At 50.7% G+C, this 16407-nt stretch overlaps 1 protein-coding gene across 11 annotated transcripts in view; it reads left to right on the top strand.

The window, feature by feature from the left end:
• Tsc2 (TSC complex subunit 2) overlaps window positions 1–16407 on the top strand; it is a 38522-nt gene that overhangs the window by 16355 nt on the left and 5760 nt on the right. For 2 of the 11 annotated variants that reach the window (XM_012513954.2, XM_023711860.1), the window contains exons 17-32: window positions 3078–3200; window positions 3697–3803; window positions 4009–4159; window positions 5363–5485; window positions 6609–6743; window positions 8368–8557; window positions 10134–10227; window positions 10312–10414; window positions 10660–10754; window positions 11843–11971; window positions 13315–13479; window positions 13690–13842; window positions 13930–14042; window positions 14384–14596; window positions 15363–15566; window positions 16202–16270. In XM_012513954.2, the coding sequence (XP_012369408.1) occupies window positions 3078–3200; window positions 3697–3803; window positions 4009–4159; window positions 5363–5485; window positions 6609–6743; window positions 8368–8557; window positions 10134–10227; window positions 10312–10414; window positions 10660–10754; window positions 11843–11971; window positions 13315–13479; window positions 13690–13842; window positions 13930–14042; window positions 14384–14596; window positions 15363–15566; window positions 16202–16270 (2167 nt within the window). The remainder of the gene's footprint in view (window positions 1–3077; window positions 3201–3696; window positions 3804–4008; window positions 4160–5362; window positions 5486–6608; window positions 6744–8367; window positions 8558–10133; window positions 10228–10311; window positions 10415–10659; window positions 10755–11842; window positions 11972–13314; window positions 13480–13689; window positions 13843–13929; window positions 14043–14383; window positions 14597–15362; window positions 15567–16201; window positions 16271–16407) is intronic. The other 9 variants (XM_004627871.3, XM_023711862.1, XM_023711867.1 and 6 more) reach the window with 7 other exon arrangements.

Here is a 16407-nt window from a genome sequence, read left to right as displayed (position 1 = left end):
ACTAATTATGCTGAGTTGTCTCAATTTTTTAAAACATTTCACTTTGTTCAATGATTTTTTATTTATTTGTTGTTTTTTTTTTTTGGCTGGCTCAGGCTGCCTTAAGGGCAGGTCTGGTAAGGCAGGTGGAGGGAGGGATCGAACCGTGGTATCCTGCACCTGATTGTGTTTGCATGAGCAGGCAGAGTCTTGGTTTTTGTTTTTTTCTGGTGGAACTGGGGATTGAACTCAGGCCCTTGTGCTTGCCAGGGAAGCGCTTATTCCACTGAGCCATCTCACCGGCCCCAGAGTCTTGGTTTTTGAGACAGGATCTTGCTGTGTATTTTAGGGTGGTTTTTGAACTCACTGTAGCACAGGCCAGCCTTAAATTTGTGGAGATCATCTTGCCTTCGCTGAGTGCTGGGATTACAGGAATGTACTGTCGTGCCTGTTAGTCTTTTTCTAAAAATGTATTTGGTACAGGGTCTCACTACACAGCTCAGACTCGTAGTGATCCTCCTGTTTTCAGCCTTCCCAGTGTTGGAATTACAGGTATACACCACCAAGCCTGGTCTCATTGGCTGACTCAGCATGCCTTGGGGCGGGATTGGCAGGACTGGCACGGCATGTGGTGTTGGGGATCAAACCCTGGTCCCTGTGCTTGCCTAAGTAGGTTCTTAGTCCACTGAGCTATCTTGCGCCAGCCTTAGGTAAAGTCTTATATATCAGGGTCTGTGGGAGTCTCCTTGCCACTCTGACCTGTGGGAAAGGGGCAAGCCAGCAGTGGCCCAGTGGCATGGATGAACCTGGAACCTTATTTTGTAGAGGAAAGGTGGGATGTTTTGTCCTGCCCTGAAAATCCAGTTACAAGGTCTGAGCTGTTTCCTGATTGAGGCAAAAAAATGGCCATTGTTTTTCTTTCTTTCCTTCTTTAAACTTGCAAAATGTAGTGCCCCTTCCACCCCCCATGGGCCTATAATCCCAGCACTCTGGAAAACTGAGGCAGGAGGATTGAGAGTTCCGGCTAGCCCAGGCAAATTAACAGCTTGGTGAAATCTTGTCTTAAAATATGAACTAAAAAAGGGGGTGGAAATGTAGCTTAGTACAAAGACCCTAGGTTTGAACCCCAGTAGCACTAACCCCCCCAACATCTAATGTATTAATTATCATTGTTCTCCTATTATCTTGTTTTCAAATTGTTTGTTTTTTTTTCTTTTTATAATTAAGAAAGTAAAAAAGAATAATCATATGGTCTACTTAGCTTGATATGGAATGGTACATGGGTATATGCTTGTAATTCTAGCCACTCAGAAGCCCAGAGCAAGAGTGAAGCAGGATGATTGGAAATTCAAGCCCAGCCTGGACAATTTAGCCAAGATCTTGTGTCAGAATACAGTGGTGGAAATATATGGCAAGGGATTGGGGAGATAACTCAAGGGGTTGATAGAATAAGTGCTCGCCTGGCAAGTGCAAGGGCCTGAGTTCAATTCCTGGTTCTGGAAAAAAAAAAAAAAGGAAGAAATATATGGCAAACATTTAAAACTTACTATAGTAAAAGACGTTTTGTTACTCATCTCTTAAAAGACAACCCCCTTGCTTTGAACAGACTTAACATTCAGCCCATTTTTCTTGGTACATTTTTTTTTTTTTTTTGAGATAAGTTCTCGCTTTATAGTTTAGGTTGGTCTTGAATTTGGGGTAGTCCTCTTGGATTTTTAGGTGCTGAAATTACAGGCATGGACTACCATACTCCACTGTTCTTGCCAATTTCTGAAGCAATTTTGGAAGTCCTCTTTTACGAGTATCTTTGCAAGGTAACATAAAAACTGAGTGCTATCCAACAGAATCCACCCAATTTGCTGGATCTAGGATCCACTGGGTGACATCTTGCTCTTCCTTAAAGTCAGAATGACCACAAAAGACCAATGTATTGAATTTATTCAGGAGACTGGGGCAGCCACAAAAGTGCAACTAAAGACATTCACAAAATAGGACTTCCAGAGCTGCTTCAGAACATGGCGAAAACAGTGGGTGAGGTGTGTTTAAATGAGGAAGAATATTTTGAGAGGGGATTAATAGCAATGGCTGTGTCATTGTAATATGTTTTTTAAAAATTTAATTCTGGGGGCTGGGGAGATGGCTTAGTAGAATAAGTGCTTCCCTGGCAAGCGCAGGGGTCTGAGTTCAATCCCTAGTTCCACCAAAAAAACCAAACAAAAAACTCTGAAAAAAACCCCAAAAAATCCCAAAAGAGGCTGGAGAATGTAATTTAGTGGTAGACTTCTTGCCTAGTATATTCAAGGTCCTCAGTTCAGTTTCCATTACTGCAGCCAAAAAATTGGGAAAGGAAAATGTCATATATCCATTTGGTAAAATACACATAACTCCGTTGAAGGGTCAGATACCCCCTTTCTGCTGAGAGGGCCTTGTTGAAACCCTGTGAAACTATTGTAAAAAGCCTCCAGTTGCTACGAATGATGTCAAGCTCCCCTACCTTGTGTAGTCCAGTGCAGGCTGATGCTTTCCTGTCCTGTGCTCCGAGACAAGGAGAAACAGTGCTAATGAGCTTCTGAGTACGTGCTGCTAACCCTAAGGTTCAGAGGCCACCAAGGCCTCTCAGGCTCTTGATAGCGCCTTGCAACCTTGGCCCAGGCCTACCACTCCAGGGTTGTTATCATGGTACAAGGCTGCCTGGTCATGCCTGTCACCTGCCAGGGAGGGTATGGGGCCTTTCTAGGTTGGGCCTTGGGGTGAGATGTTGGCCTTAGCACCTGAATAAGCTTCCAGTGTGTGCATCCCACCAGCTGCTCCTGGTTGACCTCTTTGCCTTATACCATTGAGAATCTCTGTTCGGCATGCTGAGATGTGTGTTAGATGATTCCTCAGTTTTTGTTGGAAGGGTTTTCCTAATTTATTGATTCCCTGCTGATGAGATGGATACATAAGAGAGATGCTCCTTGAGTGTTATTGGTGACTGATGGTTGTGCACAGGAAACATGGCAGTTGTTGTCTACAAAGAGATGTTCCTTGTTTTTCCACTTCTTCTGGGGTGATTGTCATGTCTTTGCTCTCAAGGTGATAGCACCTTTTCTTTACAGACCAAGCTGTATACCCTACCTGCCAGCCATGCCGTGCGTGTGTATGAGACACTTGTCAGCCACATCCAGCTACACTACAAGCATAGCTATTCCCTGCCCATTGCCAGCAGCATCCGGCTACAGGTATGATGTCTATTGCCTGGGGCCCAGCAAACCACCTCCATGTTGGTGGATGTGATCATTTAGACTGGAGAGACAGGGTGGTCTTGGGAGGGGCCCACTGCAGGTCTTTGTCTGTGTGGTACTTTCAGTGGCTGCAGCCTCTCCATATCCTCTGCTCTTCCTTTGTCTTTAGTCCCTGTATCTTTATGGCTTATCCCTGAGTTACGTGGTAGCCTGGAATGGGAGCAGAGAAAAGGAAATACACTGACTTCCAGATGGCATGTAGCTCCAGTTCTGCAGTTATCTGTCAGCAAAATGTACCAGAGAACATGGACTGGGCACGAGAGACAAAAGGGGGGCAGGAAAGCTAGGCTCTGTGGGCTTTGGTAGGATACTATCTTGGGAATAAAAGCCTCTGGTATCCTTGGGATACATGATCTGAGTGGAAGGCAATGTTTCTTGCCCTGGCTGGGCAAGTTTTGGACTTAATTGGATGGCATAGTTCTGTTCTTCCCAGGCCTTTGACTTCTTGCTGCTGCTGCGGGCTGATGCACTGCACCGGCTGGGTCTGCCCACCAAGGACGGGATTGTGAGATTCAGCCCCTACTGCCTGTGTGACTGCACGTATGTGAGATGGTCTCTTCCCTGAACTCCAAGTGCTCCAAGGATGTTGGGATCACTGGGATAGAGGTGGAGTCAAGTGCTATCTGCCCTGGAGGGACCATATAGAAGGAATCCTCAGTGTGGGCCAGGGCTAGCAGGGACTCTTGTGTCTGTTTCATGTCCATAGTAGGATAGGCCTCATCTGGTGTCCTACTTGCTTCTGCAGGGAACCTGAGAGGGGCTCTGACAAGAAGCCTGGTGGCCCCCTTTCACCTCCCACTGGGCCACCGGGCTCTGCCTCAGGAGGCCCTGCCTTGCGGCTTGGCCACTTGCCGTACTCCCTGCTCTTCCGAGTTCTGCTGCAGTGTTTGAAGCAGGTGAGAAGGGCCTTTCCCTCTAGCCAGACAGAGTTGCAGTGGGCACTGCCCTCTGCATACCAGGTTCTTGGATCACATCCATCCCGTGTGTTTGACCTTGGGAGGACCCGTGGTTTCTGGGTTTGCAGCGTGGCCCAGCCATGTGGCCAGATGATTCAGCCAGGGGCTGTGAATCTGGCTCAGTAATAAAATTCTTGCCTTGCAGATAATGTAACCATAGCCTTGCTTGAGCTACAGGCAGGGCATGGACTGGCTGTTGAGGAAGGGAGTGTGGGGTGTGGTGAGAGTCACTTCTGGGGTACCTACCCGGCAAACTGAAGCCAGCTTTCAAAGGTGGGGAAGGTTTTAGTTTGAAAGGTAAAGTCAGCAAAGCTTGGAAGCAGAAGGATACTATGGTAGGTGGCTGAAGTCCATGAGGGATGGGGCAACAGGATGGAGGAAGTTGGGGGCCAGAGACAAGGACAGGTCCAGGGTCCTGAGGCACCAGGTGTGGCACCAAAAGACCAGTGGGAAATTACCCAGGAGTCTTTAGGCATCATGTCACGAGGATAAGTATATAAAAGGCCTTTTAAGATTGTGCCTTTTGAGTTGACTCTGGGCAGTAGTTTGCTCCTTGATGAGCTGTCCATGTGAAGGTGGGGTTGGAAGGCCATGCACAGGTCATTCCTGTCACTGTGGCCTTGGGCTGCTGCTGTTGGTTCTGTTGTGCAGGGCTCTTGGCCTGGGGATTATTGACTTGCTTGCTGCTTTACCCTGCTGGTTGTCTGGTAGCTGTTCTGCTGCCTTTCCTTTATTGTTGCAGTTCATTTGGCACTTGGTCGAGGTGAGCATCTTCATAGATTCCTGGGTACAGTGGTATATGCAGGCAACCACTGGGCCACTGCAGGCAGATTATGGGAGGGCCAGACAGCAGAGTCAGGCAAGTGGAAATCCTGAGTTAGACTAAGAGGAAGAAGGAGATGTCAGTTCCCCTCTGAGCCTCCACTTGGCCTTACCTCTAGAAGGCTGATGCCACTGCCTAGAATAGCAGCAGCTGTAGGGAGAAAGGCCTAGGCCCACTAGGTCCTTCTGTGCAGAAGTGGGCATCCAGAGGCCTTGCTGCTGCTCTCTTGACTGCAGACAGCTTACAGCATTGGCTTTTGGCCTACTGTCTTCAGGGCCCAAAATGTCTGGTCCACCTCTTGGCCATTGCTGTCCCTCTAGGAGACAGACTGGAAGGTGCTGAAACTGGTCCTCAGTAAGCTGCCAGAGTCACTGCGCTACAAGGTCCTCATCTTCACATCTCCATGCAGTGTTGACCAGCTCTCTTCTGCCCTCTGCTCTATGGTAATCCATCCCCTACCAGCACGCCTGTACCAACCCCTCTGCTGTCATTCATGGTGGGCCTGGCATGCTGCAGGACAAGTATCTCCTATAAAAGACAGCAAGCCCTATGACATGATAGACTGAGGCTGTCTTTTGCTTTTGTTTGTTTGTTTTTTCTTTTGTTTTGTTTTTTTGTGGTACTGGGGATTTAACTCAGGACCTTGTGGTTGCCAGGCAGTTGTTTATACTGCTGAGCTATCTCCCTGGCCCAACTGTCTCCTTTAAAGCCTCTGGAACACAGACTGCTCCTGGGTCAGTAGACAGCCAGAAATCTCAGCTTTCAGGGCATCAAAGGTTCCTCTTTGAGGATGTGTCATTGAGCATGCACGTGCTCTCTCTCCTCTTGGCTAGGGCTTCTATGCTATTCATGTTGTGCCTCTGCCTCTCACCTGTCAAGAGGTGGTACCCTCCCATTTTCTGAAAAGGCTGATCCTTGCTAGAAAAGAAAGCAGTGGTTTTTCATATTTTTATTTTTCGTATGCTACTGCGGTTGAACTCATGGCTTTTGTACTTAGTTGCATTCCAACCCTTTTATTATTTTATTTATTGTTTTTTGAGATAGGGCCCCTAGGGGCCGGGGAGATGGCTCAGTGGACTAAGTGCTTCCTTGGCAAACATAAGGGCCTGAGTTCAATCCTCGGTTCCGCAAAAAAAAAAAAAAAAAAAAAAAAAAAAAAAAAAAAAAAAAAAAAAAAAAAAAAAAAAAAAAAAAAAAGAGGGCCCCTATTAAATTGCCAAGGCTGGGCTGGAATTTGTGATCCTCCTGCTTCAGCCTCGCAGAGTGCTAGTATTATAACGATATGCTACCTACCATGCCCTGCTCCTTCTGTACTTTTTTTTTTGGTCTTTGAGACAGGGTCTTACTATGCTGCTCAGGCTGGCCATGAGTTCACTTTGTAGCCAAGGCTGGTCTCAGAACTCGCAATGATCCCTTCCTCAGCCTCCCTGTGCTGGGATTACAGATGTGCCCACCACGTCCAGCCTTCCTCCTGTACTCTTGACTCTTTTTCTCCTGGCCTCCCTGACTCCTCTGGCTGCCCACAGGATTTGGCCGAGGCCTTCACACATGGATCTTGCTCATTAGCTTTCAGGCCCAAAGACCCTTGAGCGCCTCCGAGGCACCCCAGACGGCTTCTCCAGAACTGACCTGCACTTGGCCGTGGTTCCTGTTCTGACAGTGTTAATCTCTTACCATAACTACTTGGATAAGACCAAGCAGGTATGAAGTGGGAGGGCTTGGGGAACCTCATGGTGCTTGAGATTTGAAAACCTGACCCTGAGCAGAAGGCTCACTTTTTTTTTGTTGTTGTTGTTTACAAACTGGGTGCTAGGCCAGGGTGAGGTGAACTAACTTTGCTTCCCCTCACGACTACTGAACCTACCTGCCAGCCAGCCCAGAACCTCAGGTATCTGTATGCCTTGGTGCCTCCTAATTCTTTCTGGAGGTCTGGACTTTAGTGCAGTTCTTAGTATGTCCCTTTGTCCTCCCCTGTCCAGCAGCATCTCTCCCTTGGAGGAGCATTCCCTAACCTGTCCTGTAGCAGTTCTGGGATGGGTGGCCAGGTTGAGTTTGAGAAGTGGATGGCTTTCTTTTCCTTCCACACCTCCAGTTAGGTTTGGAAAGCAGAGAAGTGCTTTTTTCTGTTCTCCCTTCAGCCCCCCACATACAATACTGCTGTCACCCTCACTGTCTCATTTAGAGCCCTAACATCTTGGTGAAGAAACACAAGTCTTTGTTATGTGCTGAAGTGAAAACAGGAAACACAAGTCTTACGAAGTCATGTGCCTGGTCAGGGTCCTGGCAGCCAGGAAATGAACTTAGCCTCAGGCTTGGGTTGGCCTTTCCCCTGAGCTCAGGTTCCTGACTGTGGCACTGTTAGGAATTAATACAGATCTCTCTCTCTCTCTCTTTTTTTTTTTTCCCTTTGGTATGAGGGATTGAACTCGGGACCTTGCACTTGCCAGGCAAGTGCTAATTCTGCTGACTTTTATGTCCTACAGCCTAGCTTAAATAAAAAGCCCTCCACCCCATTTGGGTGTACTCTAGCCCCTCCATTAAGACTCAGCCTGCTTCTACTAAAATTGCCCCAAAGGGTGTTGGGCTAAAGGTTGTCTGAATTCTGCTGGGCCTCTGGTGTTTCTGAGGGGGTACTAGCTATATAAAAGAACTGTTCCTGCGGTGTTGAGCACCTAGACTGAGACCTTAACTGTCATTTTGCTGCAGCCTTCTCAGAGGACACTGCCATAGCTGGATATGGAATCTTGTAGCATTGCTCCATATCCCTTTAGCAGTAAGGTCAGCCTGAAGAGTCCTAGAACTGAAGGGTCCAGGGCTGGAGAGATGGCTCAGTGGTCTAAAGCACCTACTTATAACAAGCTAAGCTAAACAAAGCACAGTGGACTGCGGTTCGATCCCCCAGCACCACATGCCAGCCAGCCCTGCCCCCTGGTGGGCTGAGCTGACCGCGCGCGCGCGCGCACACACACACACACACACACAATAAATAAATGTAAAAAAAAAAAAAAAAAAAGAACTGAAGGGTCCAGGAGTCCAGCATGTCCTTCTTCCAGGGTGGGCTAGGGAGCTGGGTCCTGGTGGCCAGTGTGATTGGGTTAGGAAGCCCTGTGCAGTCTGCCATGGTGGCTGGCTTTGTCACATGTTCAGAGACCTTCCTAAACCTTGCTTTTCCCTGGCTTAGGAAGCATCCCAGAATGAGCCAAGGGGAGAAGAGACCTGGGAACATGTTTGGCATAGCAGGGTGGCCTGGGTGTCCCTGTAGGTGGGGGACTGTGACTGCACCCTGCAGGTGGCAGGTGAGGTCTGAAGCTCTTGTTTCCCACAGCGTGAGATGGTTTACTGCCTGGAGCAAGGCCTCATCTACCGCTGTGCCAGTCAGTGTGTGGTGGCCCTGGCCATCTGTAGTGTGGAAATGCCTGATATCATGATTAAGGCGCTGCCTGTCCTGGTAGTGAAGCTCACACACATCTCTGCCACAGCCAGCATGGCCGTCCCGCTTCTAGAGTTTCTGTCCAGTGAGTATGTACGCAGGGGCAAGTATGCAGGGAACCTCAAGGTGGGGTGGGCCTACCTGCATTATCTTGTGCTGACTTCTTCACCTACCGTTCACTGGCTGCCTTGCCCGGGCAGCCCAAGTCTTGGTGTCTCTGCTGCCTCAGGGCCTTTGCACCTCCTGTGGCCTTTGTATCTTTCAGCCTTGACTTAGACAAGCTGCTCCTTCAACCCCTGTATCAGAAGAATCTCCCAAAAAGAGACAGCCTCAGCCCCACCCCGTAACAGCATCACATCTCTGTTCCTCAGGGTGCACATCACATCTTAGATCCTTCTTAAGTTAGGTCTTGATATGGGTGGTCTTGAACTTACTATGTAGCCCATGCTGGCCTCAAACTTGAAGCAGTCCTCCTGCCTCAGTCTCCTGAGTGGTAGGATTATAGGTGCATGCCAGCACACCTGGCCTATACTTTGGCTTTTGTCAACTCATTCTCCTTTATTTGCCCTTGTTATCTATCCATCTCCCACACGTTTAGAGTCCTTTACCTGTCTCTTCATTTCCATCACCTGGTGCATATCTGGTCAGTGGCAGGCCCTTAGGTGTTGAGACACCAGAAGAGAACTGTGTTGGCACTTGGTGGAGAAGGCCAGAGAGAATGATGTAGGTCAGATAGGTCCCCTATCACATATTTTATTTATTTTTTTTTAAATTTTATTTATTTATTTGTGTGTGTGTGTGGGTGGGTGGCCAGCTCAGCCCAGCAGGGGGCGGGGCTGGCTGGCATGTGGTGCTGGGGGATTGAACCGCGGTCTGTGTGCTTTGCTAAGCTTGTACTAAGTAGGTGCTTTAGACCACTGAGCCATCTCACCAGCCCACATATTTTATTTTTCATACTATGCTGGGTATGGTAGACATGCCTGTAATACCAGCATCTTGGCTGCTGAGGTAGAATAGTAACTGTAGGAAGTTGAGTGTAGTTGAACTACATAGTAAGACCCTATTTCAAGCTGGGTGTGGAGTCACACGCTGTAGTCTTAGCCCTTAGGCTGAAGCAAGAGGATTCTTGTGAGTTTGAGGCCAGCTGGGGCTACAAAGTAAGTTCAAGACCAGCCTCAACTGCATAGTGAAACATGTTTCAAAAAGAAAAAAAAAGACTCATCTCAAAACAAAGGGCTAGTTATGTGGCTTATTGGAAATCTCTTGGGTTCAAGGGATTCCTTTTTTTTTTTTTTTTTCTACTGGGAATAGAACTCAGGACCTTGTGCTTGCCAGGCAGGCACTTGTGCCACTGAGATATCTCCCTAGCCCTCAATTCCTAATATTGGGGGGAAAAAAAGTTTATATGTTGCAAGTTATACAATTGTAGGTCACTGGTGCGATTTGACCTGGGAACTGTCTTTTGCTGGCCCTGTTGTAGAGGACCAAAGGCCAGCGTTAGGAAGGTCAGATTTGCGTAGCTGTGGCTGTGTCTGTTTCAGGCCAGAGCAGCTTCTCTGGCCTATGTAAATAAAGTATGGGACCCTGGTGACATTGCTGGTGACTGCACCCTGTCTGCAGACTGCCCTGGGTCCCCCTGAAGAGTTGTCTTTGCCCTGCAGCTCTGGCCAGGCTGCCCCATCTCTATAGGAACTTTGCTGCTGAACAGTATGCCAGTGTGTTTGCTATCTCCCTGCCGTATACCAATCCTTCCAAGTAAGTGCTGGTCACCCAGGTCCTGCCTGCTCTGTACCTCTGGATCCTGGGTGCAGCCAACACTTCCCCTTTCTTCTTTCCTAGGTTCAATCAGTACATTGTGTGTCTGGCACATCATGTCATTGCCATGTGGTTCATTAGATGCCGCCTGCCCTTCCGGAAAGATTTTGTCCCATTTATCACTAAGGTTAGCCCAGGAAGTAGGGAAGCCTGTGTCTCTGTTAGAGCCAGGACCTGCTTCGTCTGGCTGGAGCAGGGGATTGGGCAGGAGGGAGGAAAGGGTGGTGGTTGAGGCTCTGCTAAGCTCAGCCCACTGGACTCCACTTGAGGTAGGCATGAGCCTCAGGGAGGTTGCCACCTTGTCCTGGGCCTGCAGTTTGTCCCAGGCTTTGTTCATAGGCCTCCTTTCATCTTGGGTCTGCTTAACTCCAGGGTCTACGCTCCAATGTCCTGCTGTCTTTTGATGACACCCCTGAGAAGGACAGCTTCAGAGCACGGAGCACCAGCCTCAATGAGAGGCCCAAAAGGTTCGGGGCCTGGTATCCCTGCTGGGGAATGCTTGGTATCAGGTGGGGTGGTATCCTAGGCTCTGACCTCCGACCAGTTTGGTGTGTATGAGCCTGGGGCTCAGATGCCCTGGTTTTGAGAGACAGGGTAGGGCCTTCAGGAGTCACAGATGTCCTACCCTTGTCATGTTGGCCTGTCTTAGCTTGCCTGGGCCACAAGTACAGAGTTGCTGAGTTGGGGATCAGGATGCTGGCTCTAGGTGTCCAAGTTCAGGTCTACTACACTAACAGATACAGGCTTGCTCACAGCCTGGGCAGAGGTAGCCTGCGGCTATACCCTCCTTGGCCCTGGGCCTCTTGTTAGCCCAGCCTCGACAGGGTACCTTTTTTCCTTCAGAGCTTGCTTGTCAGGGGACATGCTTTTCTTTCAACCACAGCTGCTTGTGCTAAGTCTGAAAAGAGCTGTGCTAGGCCTCTGTGTTCTTGTTTGCATATCACTGAATGGCTATCCTGCCTGTCCCCATCTCCTGCATAGCTTTCTCAGCTCTTCCTAGGTGGGATACGGCACTTTCCAGTATGACCTTCACTTAGACGCGTTGCTCAAGGCCCTGGGGTTAGGAGTAGAAACTTTGCCAGGAGTGGGTAGAACTTCTTCTCTGGGGCTCTTGGGCCTCAAACTGAGAGCTTGCCTTATTCTCAGTTACTCCCAGGGCCTGGCTATCAAAAAGTCAGTGCTTCCATTCCCAAAGCAGGGGTGGCAGCCATCCACCAAGTGGGCGGGGATGCTTGGTCAGCATAGCCTGGAACCTGCCGTTCGGGCGATCCACACACCTTTTAAGTTGCGCTAGTGTCCTTTGTTTTGGTATCATGCGTGAAACCTTACTTTTTCTCAGTCGCGTTTACAGGTTGTATTTTTATGCATTTTTGTTTTCTGTCTTCTTCCTTGCTAACTGTCCTTTGGCATGGTTCTTTTGTTCATCTTACCTGTGGGATGTCTCCATCCTGACCCTGTGGCCTGGGACCTTTCCTCCTCACCCTTCCATGGCTTGTTCTTCCCTTCCCGGGAGCTGGGCTCTCTGGGGCTTGGGGCTTCCTTCCTCGCCCGGTAGTTTGAGGATAGCCAGAGCCCCCAAACAAGGCCTGAATAACTCCCCACCTGTGAAAGAATTCAAGGAGAGCTCTGCAGCCGAGGCCTTCCGGTGCCGAAGCATCAGTGTGTCTGAACATGTGGTCCGAAGGTAGTGGGGCTGTGTTGGGTGGGGGGCACAGACCCTGGAGCTTGGCCCCGTGAGCACCCGGGTGGTGGTGCATGGGGCTGCTTGCATGACCTCGTCACCTGCCCATACCCTCCTTGGCAGGGGCTGAGAAGAGCCTGCCCCCCTCCGCCCAGGAAGCTTGGTGGTAAGGGGTCGAAAGGTTGCATTCTGTCCCTGAGCCCGGAGTGAGCATGGGCTGGCTGCACAGCATCCTCTGGCTGGCCTGGGTGGCAAGAAGCCAGGAGGCCAATGGCAGCCCTCACAGGCTTGTCCCCAGAGGGCAAGGGCTTTTGCAAATTAAAGCAGTGCCCATGCAGGTTGGTGAAGACATGCTTACTCAGGTTTAGCCTTGTCACGTTCTGCAGAGTGGACTTTTCTTCTTGGGCTTTTTAAAAGAAAAGTCTGCCTTCTGTTGTAGCTGGGAAGGAGTTGGACTTTTGTGCAGGGTAGGGGGTGGCATTGGGTACCCTGGGAATGCTGGTTAGGCCCCACCACAGCTCGTCAGTTCTCCCTGGCGTGTTGAAATCCAGGTGCCAGTTCCTGGTTGTCAGCATTCCAGCAGCTGCCCCCAATAACCCCTGCTGCCCAGGCTGCACTACCAGAGGGCCACCTATACCCCCTCCCCCTGAATCTGGAAATCTCTCCCCAACCTTGGCAGCCCATGCTTTGACCTAGCTATTTGCTAATGCCTAACTTGGGCTCTGGCCTCTGTGTGTAGGACTCGGTCAGGCGTTTGGGTGTGTGTAGGGGGTGCTCAGACTCACCTCTCAGCTTTTTTAGCAAAGTCCTTATGAGGAAAATAGGGCTCAGGGGTTGACACTCATACCAGAATTTAACCTGCACAAGCCCTTTCCCTGCTCCAGGGGTGTATGTAGAGCTGGACAGTAGCCCTGGCTCACCTGCTGGAGCATGAGGACAGAAAGCTACATGTGAACCCCAGCCCCTCCATGTCCTTAATGGGAGGTGGCCCCATGGGCAGAATGCAATCTTGCTCTGTCCCCGTGATTTCCAAGTCTGCATGACTAAGCTGTTCTGCCACATCCATGACTAACTTTCCCATGTGCTCGGGCAGGACGGATGCCCTGTTTTGCCAGTCTCGTATTTCTGACCAGAGGGCCTGGGTCTTACCATGCAGTGCTTCCCTTTGGGATGATGTGGTCCTTGCAGTTTGTAGTGCTGCAGTTCCACGGACCATCATGCCTTGGTCTTGGTGGGGTCTTTCTCAGTGAGGTCCCTCTGCCGTGCATGCATTAAGCTTTGGCCTTGGTGATAGGTGGCCTGGCCTCTGCCCAGCATCCTAATCTGGCTGTTCCCTCTCCCTCCAGCAGAATACAGACATCACTCACCAGTGCCAGCCTTGGATCTGCAGATGAGAACTCTATGGCCCAGGCTGATGACAACTTGAAAAATCTCCACCTGGAGCTCACAGAAACATGTCTGGACATGATGGCCCGATATGTATTCTCTAATTTCACTGCAGTCCCTAAGAGGTATGAGCTGCGTTCCACAGCTGGGGTCCAGGGGCAAAAAGTATACTTGTGTAACTGTTTTACTCTGGCCATGCTGCTGCTGTCCAGGCCTCCTTATAGGTGGCTGAGCTTCAGTTGTTCTGTTTCCTGAGGTCACACAGGTCTTCAGGACCTGAGATGTCCTATTTGAGAACAGCCTCACAAGCTGAAATGGGTGCTTTATGCTTCCAGGTCTCCTGTCGGAGAATTCCTCCTAGCTGGTGGAAGGACCAAAACCTGGCTGGTTGGAAATAAGCTTGTCACCGTGACAACAAGTGTTGGAGCTGGGACCCGGTCATTGCTGGGCCTGGACTCAGGCGAGCTGCAGGGTGCCTCAGAGTCAAGGTGACACCTATTTCCCTCTGTGTGTCCTGCTACTCTGAAGCCCCAGTTGGATGTCATTGACAGTGTGTTGGGCACTTATGTCCTCAGCTCTGAGCCTGGTGTGCATGTAAGACAGACCAAGGAGGCACCTGCAAAGCTGGAATCCCAGGCTGGGCAGCAGGTGTCCCGTGGGGCCCGGGACCGTGTCCGATCCATGTCTGGTGAGTGTCAGCCCTTGCTGCCTCCTTAGTGGATATGCAGCACCTCTCTGCTGGCCCAATATTCAGGAGGAGTCCTGTGGAGCTAAGGAGTGATGGGTTACCTTCAGGCTGGTCCCTTCTCAGTGACCCTGGCTGGTGTCCTGTGTTCTGCTATCTCAGATTATTGGCAGGGGGACAGCACCCCTCAGTAGTAGGGTAAGATCCTCTGTAGCTGAGGGGCTGCTGTTATATGGATGTTTACTCTGGCCCCCAGGCAAGCTTATCCCAGAGCTTTCTCTGCTATGCTCAACCTGGCAGTAGGCACCTGGTGCTAACAAGCTGTCCCATGTACTACTCCATAGGGGGTCATGGCCTACGGGTTGGTGCCCTGGATGCACCAGCCTCCCACACTGCAGGTGGCCCTGCCTCTCCAGGACTGCAGACCACACCAACGACAAAGTCTGAGCAGACTTCTACAGGTGCCCCGGTTTTAGCACCAGAGAAGACGAACCTGGCAGCCTATGTGCCATTGCTTACCCAGGGCTGGGCGGAAATCCTGGTCCGGAGGCCTACAGGTACTGAGGGGACAGACAGGTTAGGCTGTCCAATGCCTCTTCTGCTTAGGCCTCCTTAAGTTATCTGCAGGCCTGTGAATGCACACAGTAGCAAGCACAGGGCATGGGGAAGGTGACCTTCAAACCAGATCTCCAGAGATCAAGGGAAGGCCTGTGTTAGGCAGAACATCAAGTTAGACAGTCTGGGCCATAGAGCTTTATTGTCCATATGGAGACTAGAAACAAACTAGGGTATATGCAGGGCCAGTTTCTCCTGAGGCCTTACTGGGCTTGCAGATGCTACCTTCCCCCATATACTCATGCAGTCATCTCTGTCCTAATCTTTTCTTAGAGGATAGTAGTCTGATTGGGCTACAGCAAAGCCAAAGTGGACAGGAGAGCCCAGGCAGGGCGGCCTGGGTCAGAGTGGCAGGCTAGAGAGTCCAAAGGCTGGGGTGGGGTAGAGCTAGGAGGGAGGTCAAGGTAGGTGTCAACTGCTGTTAAGCCAGGTGTGCTGCTACAAGAAGTGCAGATGTTCATAGCTCTCCTTGAAGCTTAGACCCAGCTCCTATAGCCCCCAAGGGTCGTACACTGCACGGTAATCCCAGTACCAGGTGCTGTAGGACTGGGCAGTGTTCAAGTGTCCCACCTGGGACAGCAGAATGCATATTGCCTGATCTGCCATGGGTGCATGCTATGGGATCCATTTCAGGGGAGGCTGCTCTGGGAGGCCTGGGCTGATGCCTTATTGCACCTACAAGGCTGAGGGTTCTCATTCCCTCCCCAGGGAATACCAGCTGGCTGATGAGCCTGGAGAATCCGCTCAGCCCCTTCTCCTCAGACATCAACAACATGCCCCTGCAGGAGCTGTCCAATGCCCTCATGGCTGCTGAGCGCTTTAAGGAGCACCGGGACACTGCCTTGTACAAGTCACTGTCAGTGCCGGCAGCTGGCACGGCCAAGCCCCCTCCTCTCCCACGCTCTAATACAGGTGAGCATATAGGCCTATGTGTGGGGCTGTGGTCAGTGTGGGGCCCTGGGCTCCCTGTTCAGTGTCCTCTTACTCCATCATCCTCAAGGGTCTTTGAGGATGTGCCAGTGCTTTGTGCCATGGCATTTGGGAGCAGGTTCTCTTGTGCTTAAGGGACCTGTCCCATGGAGTTTGACACCTGCTGGCTGTCACCCAGGTGCTGTGGGGATGGTATCCTCATGAACAGATGGATCCCTGTGGAGCCATTGTCGGTACCTTCTGTGAGGGCTCAGGGCTTTAGGAGCCACTGTGGCAACCATACCTTTTGCCCAGCTTGGCATGGATGTGTGAGCCTAGCAGCCTGTGCTCTGTGCCCCGAGCTGGCCAGGTGCCATCTTCCTAGGCCATACCCTGTGGTGGTCATTCTCTGTGGCCACAGATGGTGCTGAGAAGCTCCATATCCACTCATGAGAATCTGGGAAGTGCTGCCTCCCAAAGGTCCACACAAGCCACTTGGAGAGCCGGGAGCCTGTGTGCCGGCCTGGCCGCCGCTGGCCCTCCCCTCTCTCCTCTCCAGGCTCGGGGCTGTGCCTGTCCTGTTCGGCCTGTGTGTAGTCTCTGCTGCTGACGTGGCCGCTCACGTGGTTCCCTTGCAGTGGCCTCTTTCTCCTCCCTGTACCAGTCCAGCTGCCAAGGACAGCTGCACAGGAGCATTTCCTGGGCAGGTATTCATGCACCCCTTTGAGGGAGCGGTATTTGCTTCAGAGCATCACTTGGCCTCATAGGCACTATTTTTTTTCTCATTATCCCTCATCTGGTCATCCCTCCATGGCCCTGTCTGCCTGTCATCACCCTGGGGGAA

Source organism: Octodon degus, unplaced genomic scaffold, assembly GCF_000260255.1.
Source record: "Octodon degus isolate 3935 unplaced genomic scaffold, OctDeg1.0 scaffold00021, whole genome shotgun sequence".
Classification (NCBI taxonomy): domain Eukaryota; kingdom Metazoa; phylum Chordata; class Mammalia; order Rodentia; family Octodontidae; genus Octodon; species Octodon degus.
This window is presented reverse-complemented; position numbering and strand designations above follow the sequence as displayed.